The sequence below is a fragment of the Pyxicephalus adspersus genome, chromosome 7 (genome assembly GCF_032062135.1).
Source record: "Pyxicephalus adspersus chromosome 7, UCB_Pads_2.0, whole genome shotgun sequence".
NCBI lineage: Eukaryota > Metazoa > Chordata > Amphibia > Anura > Pyxicephalidae > Pyxicephalus > Pyxicephalus adspersus.
This window is the reverse complement of record NC_092864.1, coordinates 5,351,952-5,374,110: the sequence shown is the minus strand read 5'-3', so window position 1 is coordinate 5,374,110 and position 22,159 is coordinate 5,351,952. Positions and strand designations below refer to the sequence as shown.

Genomic DNA, 22,159 nt, shown 5'->3' with positions numbered 1-22,159 from the left:
GCACATGATCTAAAAAAAATATATGATTCAATAGACCCAATCACCTTCTTTCATTGCTCCATGGTTCAGTATTGCTCATGTAGGTAATATTGGTAAGGAGGTGTTGCCATGGGCACTCTGACTGGTCTGTGGCTGTCCCTATACACACGCTGTGATGCTCTGAGTGTTCTCTTTTTCTCAGGTCCCCAGTATTATACTTTTAGGCAGCTCTTTTGTGAGATCGCAATAGGCTCCCCGTCTCCATGCACATGAACAAGCCCTGGCAATGGATCAGTGCATGCATTCGCATGTAGAAAAACCTGCTCCCAGTGTTTCTCAAAAAGGGTTCTTCCAGAGGTTGCTAGGGGTTCCTTGACCAATGTACAATTTGTGACTATCAGTTTAGTTAAGTGACACCAATAATCTACTTTTGGCTAAAAATATATATTACCTACTGACCCCCATACTAATATACTGTGAGCTGTGGCTATAGTATTTTTAGGAGGGGTTCCCTGAAGACCTGAAAGATTCCACCAAGTAGGCACTTACCACTAATGCCAGCTACAGGGCTATGGGTGAGGGCTGGCCATCTAACTCCATGCCTCTATGTGACCCACAGCTTTGACATAAATTGGACATATAATTGGACCTTTTCAACAGTCCAACTGTGAAATACCATTTTTGTTCCTGAAGACAAAGTCCAACCCTCTCCCAAGTTTCATGACACAGAGGCAAGGTTCCATTCCAGTTTAATCCTTTAATATCCAACATTTTGTCATGTAAAGTCTTTGAAATCTCTACAGCCACCAGGTCAGCAGGGGGGTCACAAAGTTCTTCCGTCCTGCTTCATACTCTCTTCCGAAAAAAAACATTAAAAAAAAAAAAAAAAAAGAAAGAAAAACAAAAAACAAAATAAAACTTTAGGCTCGTGGCCTGAGACGCCCCGGAGGGGATATTGAGTAGTTTTTTTATTGTTTTAATACATTCCTTAATAGTTTTGTCTTTTTATTACATTTTTTAATCTTATCTATTTAAAAAAAAAAATCATAACACGCGCCCAATCTCTCGCACGCTTGCGGAACACACAGACTCACAACCGCCCCTCAAAAAATAAAATAAAAAAAACCCAGTGACAACATCATTAAAATGATACAGCGACTGAACATATAATAAAAGGGACTAAAAAAAACCCAAAAATAAATGTAGGCATTTTACCCGATAAAGTGCTAGAAAAACAAGCTGTGTGATCTTCTACCACAGATGGGGTGAAATACTTAACTGATCCAAATACTTGAATGGGCAGTTCAAGGGTCTTAACCAAGAAAAATATGAACCAATAATTAGGGAAGGGTGGAGTTAAAGTTTTATGTACATGGTGCCTCGCCCAGCGCCAGTAGGGTAAAGTGGAGTGGTGTTTTGTAACAAATGGAGTTTAAATAAAGAGTTGAAAGTTAAAATGTGGAAGGGGGCAAAGAGATAACTGATCAGGGTAATAAAGTTTGAGGTCAGAGAGGGAAAGTCATATTGACAGAAGCACGGGTTAATGGCAAGGGACAGAGGCTTGGGCCTAGCGTGGGCCTGTAAGTGAAAGGCTCAGGAATAGGATAGGTGGGAGCCATTAGAGAGCTGGGAAGTGACACTGGTGCTTCGGCTCAATCCCGACTCAGATGGGCCGCCTGTAGCTCCTCTCCTCAGGGGCTGGGGGCTGTTACGGAGCAAGAGGAGGCCAGCCCGGCCGCTGGAGGATGACGACGGCGAGGCAGAGGAGGAAGAAGAGGAAGAGGAGGAAGGCAGGGCAGAAGAGGAGGAGGAACCAGAAGGATGCAGACCCCATGAAGAGGATGGTGGTGCGAGTAGTGTCGGTTGGCGCCAGAGTTGGGGGGCCCCAGTGTTTTGTACACCATGACTCCAGTGCGAACCGCTGCGCGGCACAGGGCGAGAGGGCCAGCCTGGAGGAGGGGCTGGATAGCCCTGGTTGAACGCCTCTGCGGGAATGCCAGTGAGCGCCATATTGCTGAACCCCAGACGCATGCTTTCAGAGTCAAACGCTTCAATCTCGCGGGCTTGGCGTTCCAGAAGGCTTCGGATACGTTCTGAGCGTTCGCTCTGCAGTGCCAACATCTCCTCTTCTATCTGTAGAAACAGAAGTGTTTAAGTACCCAGATAAAACCAACCCGGAATCCACCCAATGTCCGGGGCCCATCCTTACCCTTTGCTCCAACAGAGCCCTCCGGATGGACACGCGCTGTTCCAGTTCTTTGATCTCTCGCTCATGTTGTGCCTCTGTGTGAATCTTGATCTTACTCTGATAGGCGTTTAGAAGTTCCAGCTCTTTCTGAAGCTGAATCCGCAGCTCCTGGTACTCGGCTTCTTGTGTCTCGTCCAGCCTCAACTAAAAAGAAACATTCTGTCAGATTCCAAATAATGCAATGCAACAACTACCTAATTGGGTAATAATAGTGCTTGTCTGGGATCAAGAGGGGAAGATGGGTTTTCATTTTGATGTACATAGAGATCCAGACCTAACTTTCCAACAAAGATGACAGAGGATGGGATAATCCAAACCCCTCTGGGCTTGTTTAACTGATTCTTGCAATAAATCTTAGTGTTAAAACTAATCAAAGTTTCTATTGCTGCCTCTGTTGGGTACATTTATCATGTTTATGGTCCTGGTGATGGCCACCACAGAAGCAGAAAGAGATGGGAACCCTAATTTTTACAGTTAGAAGGGAAGTAAATCTCCCAAATGGAAATGAGAAAAGCAACAAACACTGGATAATTCTACTCTTTCTGGCCTTCAAATGAATGGTAGTAATGCAATCCCTTTAAAAAGTGATCTCCCTCCAAAGTCAAAGCCGAGTTCTGATTAGTGGCAATGACTAGTTACAGAACTTAACCAGATACCAACAATGTTTGAACCTGCAGGCGAATAAGGGGCCCAAAAGGTTTATGACAAGTGATAGTCCTAAGCTTTTATTTCTCAATCCGTCATGCAACCTTAGGACCAAGTACAAAAATATGTAACTTATTGCAGAAGTGACATTTGACTCATCTCATCTGCTTACCAGCCTGTTCATAAGTTTTAGCGAACCAGGAAAATGATTGAAGGAAGATGCTGACGAGGGAGCAAACTAACTCTGCATCACTGTGAGTTAGGAGGGTAAGTTCCACCCCCCAAAAAAAACAAATGTAATATATTACAGCTCACAAGTCCACTTGGAAGCTACATTTGTTTACTTTTTACAGGTCAGGAACATTTTCAGCAAGTACAATAAATTGCTGTGTCCTCATCACTTTTTCTGAGCTGACCTGGAAGCATAAAAAGAATTTATTTGCATATATTACTAATCTCAATATCTGCGGAGATGAAGGCATACAGGTTTAAAGCCCACCTGGGCAACAAAAATGGTTGCCCTTATACATAAAGTCAGAGTCAGGGACATGAAGTATTATATTACAAGGATTACACAGGCTGAAGAAAGAAAACCGGTGCAGCTATCACATTTAAGGACTAGTAAGCTGCAAAAATACATTACTTGGGTTTGGATACTTTAAATTAGACAAGTGTTAATTAAAGGAAATGTGTACTAAGACACAAATATGGGGCTACCATTACAAATACTGTTTGTTCTGCAGTGAAATCATGCAGTAGTATACTATGGACAGGTAGGTTTCAGATGGATTTTATGTAAGCTTAGGTGTGAGCGGTGAGAAGGTGACAACTGTCTAGGCATAACTGGACAACCGATTCTCCCTGCTATGCTTGTAGTGAAGGAGAACATTTGCATGATGGTGGAAATGTGCACTGGAACGTGTATAAAGGAAGAATGCTGCCTTAGGATACACATATCTCAGTGTATGTAGGACATCAGTGAACAGACTCATACATACTGCCTGGGTGGACAGCATCTCGTTGATGCTGTGGTCATACTGCTCGGCCAGGATTGCCAGCTTGCGGGTCTGCTCATCCTTCAGCCTCTTCAAAATGCTCTTGTGCTCACTCTTGGGCGTAGTTTCCAGCAGGTGGTTGCGGAGGGCCTTGTATTGCCTGGTCTGGATCTTACAAGTGTCTTGGAATTGTCGCTTGATCTGCAGCTCCTTGGACTGGAAATAGGAGAGGGGAGTAGAAGCGTAGGTGTACAGAGGGTAAAGAGACAGAAAAAAGGAGAGGAAGCAATGAGAGAAAAAAAGAGGGACAGAAAAGATGGTCAATCGCACCTGACATACACAGATCATAGTTACACAGCTATGCAGGCTGAAAACAAGACACGGCTCCATGAAATACAAGCACTCAGCAGCTCTGATCCGGAGGAAGGGAAAGGAAGGACCTGTGCTGATGGGCATTTGTCCATTTTATTCATTTCAGACACTTAGAATACAATAATATGTGCATTTGTCCTCCTACAAGCAGATTTTGGAAAAAGTGAACAAAAGCCCAACAACACATGTCCAACGAAGCTGGGGAAAAGCCTTCTGTATAGGGACTTTGTCACCATTATTGATCTGATTGAATTTGTATGCACTTTGTCCTTACAGGAAACTTTAACAAAAAACAACAGAGAAGTATTTAGTTTCCTTTCACATTGCGTCAGGAATGCAATGGTACTAAATGAATTTAAGAAATTAGCAGATCGATACAAAGATACCCGATGCGTTTCCAAGGTAGACCTTACTTCTTCAGGAGGATATATTGATCACTGTAGATTCAGACATATTAGCATCAATATCTGACATGTGAAGTTGCCACACAATTTCCAAGCTAATGAATTATAATTACCCTTGAAATGTCAAATATTTTTTAAAAAATTATTCAAACAGCAAAATATAGCCATGGGACCAAAGATGGGGAAAGATGTATAGCACCAAACTTTTAGGCTGAATCAGCAATGTTCATTGTCACCAGCAGTCTGATCTTCAAAGTATACGTTATTTATATATGAAAAAAGAAGTAGGATATACCTGCTAAACGCGTCAGTTTTATATGTGTATTTATTTTTTACATCTTGGAAATACCTTTTAATATCTTTGTGCTGTGTGAATATGGCTTTTTTTAAACAGCACAAGGACACAAATGACTATTTCCAAGATGAAAGAATTTAGATCGATACAAATATACCGTATTTTTCGGACCATAAGACGCACTTTTTTTCCCCCTAAAGTGGGGGGAAATCAGGGTGCGTCTTATGGTCCGAATGCATATTTTTTTACTTACCTGTATCCCCGCCGGTCCCCGCAGCCAGTGTCCTCTTCCTGTGTCCCAGCGTGCGGCACTTGTGCCCGCCAACGAAGGCGGCGCCGATTGGTTTGATGAATGCCGATCGGCGCCGCCTTCATGGGCGGGCACAAGTGCCGCACGCTAGGTCTCAGGGAAACACAGAGGAGGAACACAGACAGAGGCAGATAGCAGCCAATGTCTGTGTTCCTCCTCTGTAGGAGGCTGCTATCTGCCTCTGTCTGTGTTCCTCCTCTGTGTTTCTCTGTGTTCCAGCGTGCGGCACTTGTGCCCGCCAACGAAGGCGGCGCCGATTGATTTCATGAATGCCAATCGGCGCCGCCTTCATGGGCGGGCACAAGTGCCGCACGCTGGATCTCAGGGGAAATCAAATGAATTTTTTTTTTCTTGTTTTCCCGTGCGGAAAACCTGGTGCGTCTTATAGTCCGGAGCGTCTAATGGTCCGAAAAATACGGTACTTGACACATTTCGCAGGTAGATTGTGCTACTTCATGGGGCTATATTGATTACTGTAGATTCAAACATATTAGTATCAATACATCATATGTGATCTTTAATATATAAGTAAAAAGGAGAAACGGGATCTACCTGCGCAAAGCGTCAGGTATATTTGCATCGATCTACTATTTGATATAAGTAATAAGTTTCCTTTCTTTTCCTTCCACATTGCTTCATTTTGTTTCTGGAACTCAATGGTATTAAAAGAATAAACTGTAAAATCAATTTAGGATACTCAGGAATCTGACACCTTTGGGTCCAGGTATAGAGATTGGGAATAATGGTTACAAATGAGAGCAGAGTCATCTAATATAAGGCAAGAAGTCATGAATGAACCAGGTTAGTGGGGCTAGAAACATTAAATCCTATTGATCCAACAAGGCGCGATTCAATGCCTTCAGCAGAGAGATCTTGGTAAGGAGACTGAATTTATACCGGTATGGTCAGAGACAACATGGCGTAATGGTAGAAGGAGTTGTACCGCACTGGCTTACTATTATTTTAGTTGCCGGTGTCCAATCCTGCTGTAGTATAACCTGAAGGTATCAGATCGCTTTGAACCTTACTGGATGATGGAGAAACTCGTTAAAATGAAAGCGGCGGCAGGCATAACCAAGTGCTATTCCTGAGTAATAGAACTGATTGCATCATGTGACTGTGCTGGGCCAATCACATTTGGATAATGTGAACAGAGCTGTATGGAAGCAAAGACAAAGTAAGCGTATGCTGCTGTTGCACTGAATGCCTTTGCTTGAGGGATTTGTGTGGATTGTAGGGATACTTTTTTCCAGTGTGTGTTGTTCATATGTTGGCCGGAAAGTGCGAGGCTTTGCTGTAATGGTGTAATGCCAAATGTAGTGCCACCTCCCTAATCAACAATTAAGAAAAAAAACAAGGACTACCACAAGGCGGGCCTTAATAAAGATGAGATTTAAACACGGCTATAAAATACATATTGTATTATAATTTTACATTTAAAAAAGGGACACTAAAGGGTTTTTCCAAGATGAAAAAAAATAGCAGATTGATACAAATATACCCGACGCGTTTCGCAGGTAGATCCCGCTTCTTCAGGGACTATATCGATCACTGTAGATTCAAACAGATTAGTATCAATATCGCATATGTAAAGTTAGAAACACAATTTACTATGATTGCCCTCGAAATGCCAAAATTCAAAACACAGAAGAGTACAACCGGGGAAAGATGTAAAGTAACAAACTTTTAGGTTGAATAAGCAATATTAACCCTCACTAGCAGTCTGATCTTCAAAGTATATGTAATATATTAACATGAAAAGAAGCGGGGTCTACCTGCAAAACGCGTCAGCTTTATATTTTTATCCATCTATTTATTTAATCTTGGAAATACCCTTTAATGTCTTTGTGCTGTTTGAATATGATATCCACGGACTATTTTTAAACAGCACAAAGACACTAATGGGTATTTCTAAGAATAAGAAATTAGCCGATCGATACAAATATAACTGACGCTTTCGCAGGTATGCTTTTACATATTAGTATCAATTTCTCATATGTGAAGTTATTCACACAATTTCCAAGCTCTCTCAATTTCTAGCTTGTATGCCGTATACAGTAAAAAAAAAAAAAAAATTAAATATCAAACACAGCCGTGGGATCAAAGACATGGAAAGAAAGATGTAAAGCGCCAAAAAAGTATACCCTAAGCAGCAGTTTGATTTTCAAAGAATATGTAATATATATCAGTAAAAAGAAGAAGTAGGATCCACCTGCAAAACGCATCGAGTATATTTGTATCGATCTGCTAATTTATTTATTCTTGAAAATACCCTTTTGTGCTGGTTGAATGTGATATTCGTTTATTGATTTTTTTTATGTGAAATCTTAATATGTTTATTTTATTTTATAGCCACTTAAAATAAGATCTTTTTTTAACTCCTGCCTTGTGTTAGTCCTTGCTGTATCCTATTACTTAATGATAGATAGCAACACAGTCACAAAGCCTCTCACATCAAGCTGGCCAGGGAGTGACCTGTGCAAAAGGGGAACAAAACTGGCACTAGCAAAAACATAATGGACGTATATTTTAGAGAGTAGGAATCACTTTAAATAAGTAGAAATGAATTTACATAACAAATGTTGTAGGCCAAGTGTATTTCTGTATGTGGCTATGCAAAAACTGTAAGCAAACGCCGACATATCATCACCCCTTAGCTAAAAGATCATAAAAAAATGCAGCTACAAAGTTAATAATAACCGGATAGGTTAGAGGTAATGGTTAAAAATCAGCTAAATACAATCGAGGTGTAAGAAAATATAATGATATGTAAAGCCTTAATGGTCATGTTTTTTAGAAAGTAGCCACAGACTAGCAATGAAGCCTTTCCCCTGCCAGCATGCTGCACAAGGACCCTTCCCCTCCTTCTCCAGGGACCCAGCACTGACACTGCTGTCCCATCTACAGCTTTGCAATTTTGTAACAATGTTGAGCCAAGAATTTTTTTACGCTGGGTGGGAAGAAGCTGTAGGCGGGTGGCGCCCCCTGTATTGTGGCCCAACTCAAAAGCAGCTGGGTGGTCACTGAAAAGTGCCGGGCGGTGCGCCCAGCTAAAAGGGCCGGGGAGCACACAAGAAGAAATGCTGGAAGGAGATAAATAAAGGAGGTTGTGGCTGCTTTCTAAATGAAAGACTTTGCACATCCCTGGATTATATGTAGTGAATGAAAACTGATTTAGTATTTAATATTCATCTGCTATAGGGAATACACAGGTCAGGAAATACAAGGAACTCATTAAACCCCAAGTTCCCTGCTCACTGTCTGCACGGCACCGCTCCCGGATCAATACAATATGCAGACTACGGTACCACTAACCCTTTCCCTGCCAGGACACAGCCTTCATACCGCATTTGCCTTGCTCCCGCACCTTTTATATTCCTCCAATAGACACACACACACAAAGGAAATGGTGTAAAATGTAAAGAAATGACACAAACTGGATGGATTTCATTTCCAGCAAAATGTTTATTACAAAAAGAAAAAAAAAAAATTAACAAAACAAAAACAAAACACACAAAGAAAAAAATAAAAAACACAGACTCATTTACATCGGAGAGGGGGGGGATAGAGGGACTAGAACAAAAATAATGGTGAGAAATATATATATTTAGGAAACGTTTAAATAAATAAAGATTTAACTCCTTTGCCGCCCCCTGCCTGCTCTACTCATGGCCGCAAAGGGGTTAAATATAAATATATATATTTTGTGTTGGAAAAAAAAAAAAACACAGAAATGTCAGCAGATTTACAGTTTTCTTTTTACAAATGTGTGAGGGGGAGGAAATAAATAAAAAAATTATACATGGGGTGTGATACCACAAAAAAAAAGGTGTTTTGTTTTTTGTTCTGTTTTTTTTTTTTTTTACTTTTTAAGAGGCTGGTCTCAGGCACAGAAAGGGTTAATTAATAACTCCTAGCAATGGAAATGGAGAATAAAAAATAAAAAGAAGCAACAAAGCAGTGATATAAAAAAAAATATGAATGATATTACACCAAAATAGCAACTAGGTGTCACCAGCATGCAAGCAACAGATTTGTGTCCCTAGAAAGCCACACACACACACAGGACAACCATAGGATGGGGCGTTACACTGACCCCATCCAAATACAATAACCATTCTGATACAGACAGCACTGACGTGTATCGTCTAAGGATGGAAGTCCAGCACATTCAGTCTCAAAGGAAAAGCAATCTGCTACAGATGGAGATCTAGCAATATATAGTTCACCAATCTGAAACAATTAGCACCCAACCAGAGAATGCACAACTCAATGTAAGGTCAGGAACAACAAAACTAACCGTTCACCTGTGTGAAGTCCTTCGAGCGTTTACATTTTCAAGGTCATTCTGGCACAAGAACCTCAAACATGTGGGAATGCTGTGCCTGTAACATGGAAATCTGAGCAAAAGTCCCAGGCAGTGCACCCGGCTAAAAGAGCCTGGGGAGAACACTGATGTAGGCGGTTAGTAACGTTAACACAGCAGTTTTTTTTTTTTGAGACCCCCCCAGTAACTATTTTTTGATGAAGATCTTTCCAGTAAATCTAGTGTGACAATCAGTTTCTCCCAGAAATAGTAAAAAATTGTAGGCGGGTGGCAGCCACTGTATTGTGAGCTAACTTTTCAGTAATCACCTAAAAACAGATTGGTGGTTACTGAAAAGTTCTGGGCAGTGCACCCGGCTAGTAGGGTCTGGGGAGAATAGCGGTGACAACGCTGCAGTAAAATCACTCACTGGTGTTCCTAACATGTGGATAGAAAAGTCACAGTAAGCAAAAATCTACCTAAAACTTTTCTAGTTTTTTAATTGTAAATAGAAGCTGAGTAACCACTGCTCTGGGAGTGTCCAAACTCTAATCAAAGCCACCTGTGCCCTGGTAAGGGGTATGTAGAAATCTGTTTTTCCATAGACTGTCTCACCGTTTCACAAAGCAAAACAATTTTTGGAAATCAGTTGCAAAGTTTCTTACCTGCAGATTCTACATTACCTGAAAGCTGACAATGTTAGTTTTTCATCCAATTGAAGGAATTAAAAAGTGCATTGTTCTCCCCAGCCCCTTTCAGCTGGGGGCGCACCACCCGGCTGTTTTTGGGTCACAATACAGAGGCCACCCCTGAATAAAAACATTTGTGGAGTGAATACAGAAGTCATAAATAATGTTTTGCAAACTGCTGTGTTAATGCTGCTGACAGACGCCATCATATCTGTAAATTTTGTCCAGAGTTCAGGCTGCACAGTTCTCACCCACCAAACACAAGCAATACAAAAAAGAGAAATATAACTGAACAGACTGCATCAAGCAAAATTAAAAAAACAATCCTGTAATGCGTTTTCTCATTCTAAATGAATTCCAAAAATCATTTGAGTTGAAGAACCAAAATTTTCAAACCCCTGGAAACGCCCAGAAGGGCTGGCGGGACAAACAGTGCAACTCCTGCCGGCTCCTTCAGATAAGAAGACAGCAGACCAAGACGAGTGAAGATGCAAAGAAGCCAATAAAATAAAGCAAAGTGCAATGATAATAGGCAGTAAGCTGTAACCCCCAGCCTGGTCATATTTGCTGCACTGCAATGGTCAGCCTGTAGGGGGCTCCTGTACACAGGCAGACATGGTATAGGCCCAATGCTTTCAGGTGCTTCTGATTGGCTCTAATTTGCTGATGAGCAGCGTCCAATCGTCAATTACTTTGGCTTTTCCCATTCATGTTGGCTTATATACAGGAAAGCAATGCAGACCCCAAGCCAAATTTCAGTTGTAAGTGCAGTTATGGTCTGTGTAGTCGTCCTACTTTGTAAATTCCTGGTTCCGTTCCTGCCCACTTTGGTGGTATAAAAAATGTGGAAGGAAGGTACAGGGGGTGAACCCCTTAAAGCAGCCACAGCAGGTATGCCAACCAGGAAAGCTAAAGCACTTGTATTGTCAGCACCGGAGTTCCTGATAAAAGAGCTGTGATGGGTTTTACTTCTCCAGCAACTGAAACGTCAAGCATGTGCAGACTGACCAGCAAAGTGCAATCAGCGTAAGATGGATTCAGATTATTTGCCAGGTTTAGACAAACCAGTCCCATTCTGGTGGTGCAGTGCAGACAGTGAAGGCTAGAGACTTCCTCATTCTGCTTGTTGGAGCGCCAAGTCAGAGTTACCCCTTTACTGCTTAAGAGACCAGCAAAAACTCATAAAAACAGAACAAAAAAAAAAAAGAAACCCTTCTTAAGAGACCCCAGTGGTCTGATCCCATATTACAGTCCTAATACTTAACGTCACACGGAAATGATACCCCAAATAGAAGGCCTGGAAATGTGGTGCAGCTTCGTATCTTTTAGTGAGTAATGTCTCATCCAGGAAAAGGGCTAAACAAAAAAAAAAGGGTAAAACAAGCTAGGACAACATATTTATGAGTCTATGGCTTAGCCATTTCCTGTGTCACCGGCCCAGAAATCCGATTGGCTTACAGTGTATAATCTCCATGCTGAGTTTGGCTCTGCAGGGGTTGTGGGAGACATTAAAAAATAAAGTCCTGACGTGCACAAAAACCTGCATGGAGTTTGCAGGCTCTCCCTGTGTTTTTGTGGATTTCCTCTAGGTACTCCTGTTTCCTCCCACATTCCAAAAACATGCAGTTAGGTTAATTGGCCTCCCCCCAAAAGTGACCTTAGACTACATTAATGACAAATGACTTTGGTAGGGACATTAGATTGTGAGCCCCTTTGAGGGACAGCTAATGATATGACTATGGGCTTTGTACAGCGCTGCAAAATATGTTGGCGCTATATACTGTGTAATAACAAATTCCTGTGCACTCCAACCCCCTTAAATCACAGGCCCATGTTTAGACTATTGCCCAAGGCAACAACAAACATAGCCCATTCCTGAAGCTAGGGTAGCTCTCCTGTGAAATGCAAGTGCCTGTAGTACCCCAAAAAAGTTCTTGCTATTGACAGTTAAGTGACAGGCTATTGGGGACATTCTGAAAATGAGGCATAATCCTGGCTTAGGCTAAATTCGGGGCACTGCGAACCACTTTGGTTTCAAACACTAGGGGGCACCACAGGATACTGTAGTTACTTCAGTAAGGTTTTGGAATATGTTAGGGCACTAAATCTGACAAAGTCAGACACTAGGGGGCATCACAGGATACTGTAGTCACTTTAGTAAAGTTTAAGTATATGCCAGGGCACTGTTCTCCCCGGCCGCACCACCCAGAACTTTTCAGTAACCACGCAGCTGTTTTTTGGGTGGTTACTGAAGAGTTGTGTCACAATAGAGGGGTCAGCACCCACCTAAAGCTTCTTCCCACCCAGCTAGTGAAAATATTGCAGGGTTGCAAAGAAAGGTTTCAGTGCTAAAAAATAAGAACGTGTAAGAAATCTGGAGGAAAGTGCGTTTTTGTATTCCCTGGAATTCTGCTTTATCTTTAGTTTCCATATGGGTCTGGCTTCTGTGCAATACAAATAAGGGAACACAGCTCTAAAGGACCCTTAGGGTTTTTTTTTGTTTTTCTTTTCTAGGAAATAAAAGCATTGCCTTTCACTTAATGTTGTATATTCTACTCCATATTGAAGTCAAGGGCTCTATGGGTGCAGCCTGCCCCTTTACGTCTATGTCTTACCTAACAGGCCTTCTATGATCTACCTGTTGATTGTCTATGTAAAACATTCGCCATCACATGTGACCGTGTCGGGCAGCTCTCTTTCCAAGCAGAGGATGACCTGCCCACCCAATGATATAAATTACTCTGAGAGAAAATATATATATTTTATAAAGTTACTGTGTGCAAAATGTTCATTACTAAAAAATAGAAACCTTTATAAGAACGTTAATAAGACATATAAAATCTGATTCTAAAGCAGCGGTAAAGGACACTTCACATTCATTACTTTGCTAGAGGGATTGGGGCGGGGGTTACAGGGTTATTAGAGGAAGGAGTAAATTCAAGCGTAAACCCATCATTTTAGTCTAAGTAACAGGGAGCCATTATGGTATAAGCATATAATACTATCTAACAGGTGCCCCCAAGTATTGCATTGCCAACGGAGCCTTAGCTCACTTTAATTGCAGACACTTTGATATTGGTGCCCTATTGCAAGTCTGCAATGGCATTGGGTCACGTGTCCTGAGCTTAAAGTAACCTAAAGCCAAAAACTTGTTGTTGTGAGTGGCCTGGTTCCCATCACTGTGACCGGTTCTGTTGACTTTTGGTTTAACTATTCCTTCTATCAGATATACTTTATAATATTCATGAAACCCCCCTATCTATTCTTCCAAATGCCTCCATATTTATTTTAAAAGATCATCAAGTAGGAGTTACACAGGAAGTACTGATATTGAAGACAGCACCAGATTTTGGGGCAGACATGTCCATGCAACACTTCCTTCACTCTTGCTAATGATCATGTAATAAGGCACGTAACAGTTTAGAGTGAATCCTTGTGTTTGCCTATTCACCTCCAAGGAATTGGAGGGTTTGATCGCCTGGCTGCGCTGGTTCGTCCCACTGCCCTTCCTACTAATGGTCCCCGTTGCTCCCTGCGTTTTGCAGCCTCCCTTCGCCTCTGCTCGCGGCTCATCAGCCTTGGAATACGGCTGGGCTTTTCCTGTCTCAGGAGTTTAAGCCGTTCCATGTAATCTAGGGCTACCGGTGGAAGGACAGCACATAGCTTCCGCACCCCTTTGGTCAGACTGTCGTTCACCAATTTTGCCAAACGAGAAGGAGCTCTTGCAAGTCGCTTCCACCATGGCTCTCTGATGGCGCTGCCAGTCTTGGATCGACTGGCGAGAACAGGAATGCGGCTCCTGTAGCCGCCTTTGTAGGTTTTTGGGAAAAGGGAGAAGAGCCCGCCTTCTCGCACCACCCCACAGCGTTGAAGGATTATAAAGACTGGCTGCGGCAACCGCAGCAGTGCCTTTAGCCATAATTTACGCCCTCGCTTTGGCCACTCCTTAAGCCACTGACTTGACGTCTTTCCTAGAGATCCAGCAGCCAGGAAGATAGACAGGAATATCCCAGGGGAGGTGAAAACCCCAACTGCTATTGCCAACACTGGTACGTAATAAAGCCGAAGCCTGTAACTCATTGCTAGCACAGCCAGTGCCCCCCAGCTCTGTGCCATTAACATGAAGGAGGCAGGGCTGAGGGTAAACACCCAGCACAGCAGTATGTAACCGCAGAGCAGACTGGCCCCAAGAGTTTCTAAGGCAACTAGCACAGAGTCTAGAAGAGGCCCTGGCCTCCAAAGGGTGAGGAGTGCCAACAGGAGGGGAAGCAGAGACCATGGGCAGGAGGGCCTGGAAGCTGCCAAAAGAGTTAAAGCAGCACAAAGAGCATGGCTCGGTAGGGAGGAGGAAACCTGCGGAGGCCCTGGGCGGAGGGAAGTCTCAGGCTCTGCTACCTGCACAGACGTCAACTCAAAGTAGGGGACGTCAGAGTCTGGACTGCCATCCGCCGCAGTGCGCTCTGAAGGAGCTCCCACTTCTGCCGCTTCCTCCTCATCCTCAGAGCTGCAGAGGCTGAAAGTGCCGCCTTCTCCCCCCTCCTCCTCATCATCATCATTCTCCTCCTCCCCAGGCCTTACTTTCAGGCTCTTGGGCTGCTGTCGGACTTCAGCGGCATGTTTCTGGCGCAGCTCCTGTTCCCGACGCTTGTTGTACTCCAGCTGGTTGCCCAGCTCTGTCTGATGCTGCAGGCGGATCAGTTCGCTGCGTGTATGCTGCAGCAGCTGCAGGTGGCGGAACTCCAGTTCTTGGGTGCACTCGTGCTGTCGCAGTAACATGGCACATTCTAGGTCTCTCTGTGTCTGCTTCTTATTCAGCTCCTGCATTTTACCCCGAGTCACCGCGGTTACCCCTGGAGAGGTTAAATAACCGAAATCAGGTATGTTTTTAAAGTTTTTAACATAAAAACGGGCACTTGCCTCTCGTAGAAGGTCCTGATCCAAGTTGTGCCTCGCCAACAGCATCTTTCGCTTATATTGCCGACACTGCAGCTCAAAGTACTGGCGCTGTCTGCGCAGGAGGTTGGCCTCCTCCTCCGCCTGGTAGTGCTGCATACTTTCTTTCTGGCGGAGTAGCCACTCCTGCTTCTCCCGTTTTGGCGTGCTCTGGTTCTCTTGCAATTCCTGCCAAGAAAACACATATATATTATATACAATGTGAAGGCCACATAAACCCGGTAACTGTTGTAAACCAATTCCAACCTCACCGTTTTTACATTTATTCTCATGAATATAAGCCCTTCCTATGCTGTTGATGCAGCATTCTGAAATGGAGGGGATGGGACAGACAGTTTTGAAGATATCAAATCCAAAACTGCATAGCACTTGGTCTTTCATTGTAGGGACGATAGATGTTTACCAGCATGGGGATGCCAGATGCTCTCACAGCATTCTCCCCAGAAATGTTTTTAAGGTGGATAGGAAGAAGCTTAAGTTGGGTGCTGGTCCATGTATTGTGACCCATATTTGTGTTGGGTGGTGCACCCAGATAAATAGGGCTGGGGAGAACACTGCTCTTATCTACTGTATGTGTTGCTGGTGGGATTGCCCAATCTATTCTCTGTGTACAGCATCTCAGCCCTATGTACAGTGTGCTGTCCCATACTCTGTACAATGTCTTTCTATAAATCCTAGATTGAACATCACAGGCCTCTACACACTATGCTGTAACGCATACAATCCACACCACCTGCTGTACTGGGCTATTCATCCTATACTGCATCACTTTGTACACCGTGCTATACATCCTATTTGCCACAAGCCTGTAGATTACAGAGGGGATCCAACTCAGCTAGCAGATCTGCTCTTGTTCACCTTGTTTTGGCATCTTTTAGTTTTGCTCACCTCTTTAAGCTGCTCCTTTCGGATCTTGTACTGCCTCTTCTGGCTCTCCAGTAGGTTAGTCAGCTCCTTCTTCTGTTGGCCTAGGATGTGCTGCTGAAACTTCTTTTCCTCTGTCAAAGCTGCCTTGGCCTGGAAGGAAATGAAAAAAAAAAATCACATATATATTAATAACCATTACAATGACCACATAAACCATTGATAGAGTAGCTAATAAGCTCAAATTTGCTGACCTGACATTACAACATATTTACAGATAATACTATCCAACGCTAGGTACACACGTCAGATGATTCTCGTCCGATAATCGCCTCAGGGCTGATATCAAACGAGAATCTGGTGTGTTTACAAACAATCGTAATGAAAGTAAAGGGGAGAGAGCGAAGCGAGGTGCCGCTCCGTCGTTCTTTCCTCCTCCCTTCAGCAAAATGGTGCAGTATGTACATTGCTCGTTCATGCATCGTTCAGTCTTTGTTGTTGGAAGCAATCGTGAAAGATTCTTTCCAATGACAATTATTGCACAAGTGTACCCAGCTCAAGGCCCTTGCACACCCAAATTCCCAATCAACTTCCTATGTCCACCGTTATCTTTTTAAGCCCCTTGCCCTTCATAACTCTGAATAAATTACCCTGATGAGCCCTGTAACTCTAATTAAACCCCCCTATTAGTACTCACTCCAGGTTGCAACCCACTGGGACAGTGCAACTCAAAAGAGTGAGAGTAGTGCATGCAGCTAGCAAAAATACTGTGATCTGGGGTGAGACAAATTATCAATCTGGCTCCTCTACATGTACTTTTTAATTGGGGGTGGCAAACGTGGCAGTCCTGGAAGCTTTCTGTGCTGTCCATCTTGGGTACACACCGTTATAGCATCTGGTTTGAGTGAACTGACTGTTTAGGAAGGCTGCAAGCTTTCCACACTAAAGCTGCATACACGCGTTATCGTTGGAAATGAACGACGAACGAACGACCGATTGGCCAAAAATCGTTTGTAAAAAAAGTAACCGACGCCGACGAACGAGGATAGTCGTTGGAAATGAACGACCGGACCGGCGGATCGGATTGGACGACGATCGTTGACCATCTATCGTGTGTACGGTAACTCTAATTAAACCCCCCTATTAGTACTCACTCCAGGTTGCAACCCACTGGGACAGTGCAACTCAAAAGAGTGAGAGTAGTGCATGCAGCTAGTAAAAGTACTATGATCTGGGGTGGGACAAAATATCAATCTGGCTCCTCTACATGTACTATTTAATAGGGGGTGACATACGTGGCAGTCCTGGAAGCTTTCTGTGCTGTCCATCTTGGGTACACACCGTTATAGCATCTAACTAAAACTGGTTTGAGTGAACTGACTGTTTAAGAAGGCTGCAAGCTTTCCACACTAACACATCATGGAATACATACCATTGTCTTGCCTGCCTAGTAGCCTCCCCACAGAACTTACCTCTTTCTCAAATATGGCCTGGTGTTTTTTGGCAAGCTTGTCAGTCTCTGCAGAAAAATTGCTTCGATGAGCCTCTAGCTCTTTGTCCAGTCGCTGTTGGTGCTCATCCAGCTCAGCTTTTAGCTTATTCTCCAACGCCATTAACTGCTTCTGGTGTTGCCGCCTCATGCGCTTGTACCCGGACATCTGTTCCCGCAAGGCCGAGTCCTGCTCATGTTCTTGGATCTGACGAGTCACCTGTGGTTCAGAACAAAATTAGTCAGATCCATGGAAACTAGAGAGGGTAAAGAGTGAGAAAACGCAGAGAAAGTCTCACCAGGGAGGCGGTGCGGATTGTGGCAAAGTGGTCCCTGTTGCGGCAGTAGGCCCTGCGTCGTGCTGCGGAGGTCGACTGCTGTGCCTCCATCTCTGGCTGATAAGGATCATCATATATGTTGTCGTGAGCCTAGAAAAAAGAAGCCAGTGTTTTATACAGAAACAGCAAGAGAGCTGGGTGTGTGGGTGTAAACAAGGGAAGGCTAAACACAGCAACAAAAAAGGTTTCTTTAAAGTGTACCTGTGAGATTATCCAATGCTGAAGAGAGTAAGCAAAATTATGAATATCTTTTAGCCTAATAAAGAACAAGTTTTCTTGATACACCTTCCTCTTCCAGCTGATACTTGGGTACCTCATGTGCCATCTTGTTTACTTGTCAAAGACTTGAGTAGGACACCCTGTGTGATAGTTCTGTGTCATTGCTAATGACTCCTTGGTCCACCTCACAAGGAGCTCGGGTCTGGTGACCTAGGCACACAGCATGCTCTGCTATTCTCAGAAGTACCGATATACCCATGGGGTCTGGTTAGCTAAAGCACCCTGATGTGAATAAGTGTAACACAGGCAGTTCCATACTGCCCTGCAACTGACTGCAGACCTGGCAGGAAATCTAAACACAAACTGGTCATTAACACAGCTATCTTTCATTAAATAAAATTAGGATTCCATAACCCCAGCTCTCCAGTACTTACCGGCAGCCGATGGATGACGGAGCTATTGGAGGTTACTGTGTGCTCTCCTTCCTGCATCATGGCCATTTCTCCGCTGTCGTCAGAGGCATCCGCCAGACTGTTCACTGAGCTGCTCTGGCTGCTGGCGCTAATGGACATGCTCGGAACAGACTGGCTGCTCTCCATGCTGGTAATGGTGCCCGTACAATGGAGGAACTGCTCCGACTCCTAACACAGAGAAGACATTATTATACACTGCTGCATATCGGATTTTAGGCTGTCTTGGTGTTGAGGTAGATCTATTGCATCAATATGTTGCTTTTCATTACTATATTGGCAAGTTAATCAGCTACATGCTAAAAGTATGAACAGAAATAAGAGAATACAAATACATATGGAGGGGGTATTTATACTAGCTATGTTTAGTACTGTGCTGACCCCTCACACCAGCAGAGATCCAACATCACTTAAAGTAATGCCATCACAGAATCTAAAATCAGATAATAAAGCATTTAATTTTCATTTTTGGGGGGAAAAGGATGTGGGGGGGGGTGGTTAAGTAGATGATACTTCAGCTTTGGGATCACCCACTGGACCTACTGATAGTAACTATGAGATTTTAACATAGAACACCACAGTCCCATCGTACTGTATCTGCAAAACTCCGACCAGTCCTGGATATGCCAAATTTGGGGACTCCTCATGCAGCTTCCTCTCACCTCCTCCTCCTCAGTGGTCTCTGTGTTGGGCCCATTCTGTGTGTCCTGGAAGAGAATTTTCTTCATTTTTCGGTACTGCAGGTTGTCCAGCTCTCGCACCGCATCCTTCGTGCGCTGGATCAGCTCCATAATAACGGTTTGCGGCCTCTCCCTTTGCAGGAAGCGGTGCTTCAAAAAGGGACAATAAAATAAGTCACACAGAGCTCACAATAAAAGCCAACTTCCTTAAAGGGAAAATGTATTTTCAAATTAAGAAATTTTACCTTCAGCAACATGTCAGAGCTGGGCCTGTCCTGGGGAATCTTCTGAAGACACGAATCCACAAAGTTCCGGAAATATTCAGACCTGGGCAACAGAGATCCTTAATAACCCCAGACACAGTTTTAAATGATATTCTATCTTAACGATCAATTGTATCCAACTGCCTCTATTCATGTGACATAAGCAGCAAGGGGTAATCTAGGTTACAAGGCTTTCTCACTGCCTGACCAACTCAGTGCCGGAGGTCTGGGCAAAATGACAGTCAGTGGCTGAAAGTGCTTTGGTATCCTGGTAAGCATTGATCTGTATGTAAATGGACAGGTTTGAGATCTGGGTGGGGATCTGTCCGTAGGTATATGGATTGGCCTGAGAGTTGATTAGGGGATCTGCAGGTTAGGCATTCTTCTGGCCCATGGGGTGACCCATTTTCAAGGCACTAAGGGTGCAATGAATTAAAGTATGAGAACCAAAAAAGTTCCCGAAACAAGGCAGACTGCAAAGAAAGCAATAGGGAAGTCAAAAATGTTTTTACTCTTTATTAAAGCAAAAACTTTAATTCTAAACTTCCTCTGAATAGGCAGCAAACATTACAGAACAAGTCCAGTTGTAATAAAAGCTTGCCATTGGTTATCTCCTTTCTGAAGCTCCCAGCTACCTGGCTCTTATACCCATTTCAAATTTGTAGCAGTGAAGAACTAGAGTCAAAGGGTCAGCATACTGAAAGATATCCAGCCTCCAATAATCCCTATGACTTGAAAGAGAACTACAGCAACATGAGCTTTCATCAGATAACAGTCATTAACATAACTGTATACCGTATATATAATAATGTGGACATCCTGTGGACAAATTTAAGACATTGGAAATTGGATTTCACTCACCAGTGATTGGACTGCAGCACAGGAGACTCGTTCTGAGCGATGTGATATAAGGCACTCATAGCATTCATATTAAACAGTGGGGGCTTTCTCTCCGCTACAAAACAAGGAGGAACAAAATTTTAATTTTGTTAGCAAAATCATATGACATCAAGAGCAACAAAGGCCAAATAGGGAAACTGGCCTTATGGAAAGGAGTCGGGGTAGGACGGTTCCTACCCTGCCAAGGTAAAAATTTCACTTGGAACCGGCTCCGTGATTAGAAAAGATGAGGAAGATAAGGCATTTAGAAAAAATGGGTCCATGCACAAGTTTAACTAACATTTTTCACTGTATTGCTTGAACACAATTTAACATCAGATATGAAATGCTAAAATAATTTAATAAAGAGTCATATGAGCAGTTTGCTGCTTTTATATAAGATTTATAATGCAACAAGCGACCGGAATACTAGAACCCAGTCCTGAAAAGACCAAAATCTTCACATTGCCCTGAACAAAGGGTGCTTAACCCTCAACCTCAATGATGTTTACTCTATTTAAATCAGTTACCTACAAAGGAATGGATCCTTTCTGTATCAAAACTGTATAACCAGCTATAACTTACTGAATACATACTAAGGTTACATAGCTGAAGGTCTCTAACCCTGGTTGGTCTCTATATAATTGGAATTCTCCAACAAACCTTTCACCACAAATTCAAACATTGGTAACCAACCCTAACATCCTCACGACAATTTAGAAGCTGGTAGTTTTTTTTGTATGACTTCTACCTTAAAGGGAAGTCAGAAATAAAAAAAAGCAAATCAGACTCACCCAACTCAATGCTAGTGATCCCAAGGGACCAGACATCCACCTTTCCATCATACTGCCCCTCATCCATAGCCAGAATCACCTCTGGAGCCATCCTGAAAGCAGAAGGTAAAAAGAGTTAATTGTATTTATCCCCATGTTAACCATCAGCCTTTTTGTTGTCAGCAGGCAGTGACAGATCCAGCATCCCTCGATATATTATTGAGTCCAGTACTGGACAATCCACTTACCAGTACGGAGTCCCCACAAAGGAATTGGCTGGGGCTACTATAGAAGCAGAGCCAAAATCCCCCAGCTTCACCAGGCCTGGCTCAGTCAGAAGAATGTTCCCAGCCTTCACATCTCTGTACGGGACACAAGAAGATCAATGTAAGTATAATAAAACAGTTGAGAGGAAAATGAAGGAAGAGAAAAGTATTGACTCACCTATGTATCATGTTGTGGTTATGGAGGTAGGCCAGGCCTTGGAGTGCACCATGGGTAATAGCAGCAATCTCTACTTCCTGGAGGGGTTTCTTGTGCACTGCAGAGATATAAAGAGATATCAGGACAGAAGAACTCTTAAAGCCTTATAAAGTTTAAAAGCATCAGAGATAAAAGACTGAAAGAGTATATATGAAATTTATGATCACTTTCAGTCATGTTGGCAAAAGTTACAAGAAAACAAGTGATAGACATGAGTGGGGGCGGAACAATATATGTAATGCAAAGGTGTGTTAAGATTTTTCTATTTTGTTTTCATTTTTTTCAGACATGGACTCTGGGCTACAATGAACCTGATAATATTACAGTTACAGCTTTAGGAGATCCATTTCCCTTTTGTTGCTCCATAATGAGGACATACAAAAATATATACAACAGTAAATGAACATTAAAAATTCCTAATTCTTGTCACATACAGCAGGGATGACCTCTACACCATGAATGCTGTAACTCTGCACTTACTACAGAGAGAAAAAAAAAAAAAAAA

At 43.0% G+C, this 22,159-nt stretch overlaps 1 protein-coding gene across 1 annotated transcript in view; it reads right to left on the bottom strand.

Moving 5' to 3' along the window:
* Nucleotides 1-712: 712 nt before the first annotated feature.
* TAOK2 (TAO kinase 2) overlaps nt 713-22,159 on the bottom strand; it is a gene marked incomplete in the record, with an annotated part of 43,498 nt that continues 22,051 nt past the window's right edge. Inside the window, 15 exon segments of the mRNA XM_072417206.1 lie at nt 713-2,112; nt 2,189-2,371; nt 3,871-4,083; nt 14,822-15,061; nt 15,161-15,364; nt 16,085-16,213; nt 17,533-17,769; nt 17,849-17,977; nt 18,541-18,747; nt 19,239-19,406; nt 19,502-19,583; nt 20,381-20,474; nt 21,193-21,284; nt 21,420-21,533; nt 21,616-21,712. Coding sequence (XP_072273307.1) covers nt 1,573-2,112; nt 2,189-2,371; nt 3,871-4,083; nt 14,822-15,061; nt 15,161-15,364; nt 16,085-16,213; nt 17,533-17,769; nt 17,849-17,977; nt 18,541-18,747; nt 19,239-19,406; nt 19,502-19,583; nt 20,381-20,474; nt 21,193-21,284; nt 21,420-21,533; nt 21,616-21,712 — 2,729 coding nt within the window.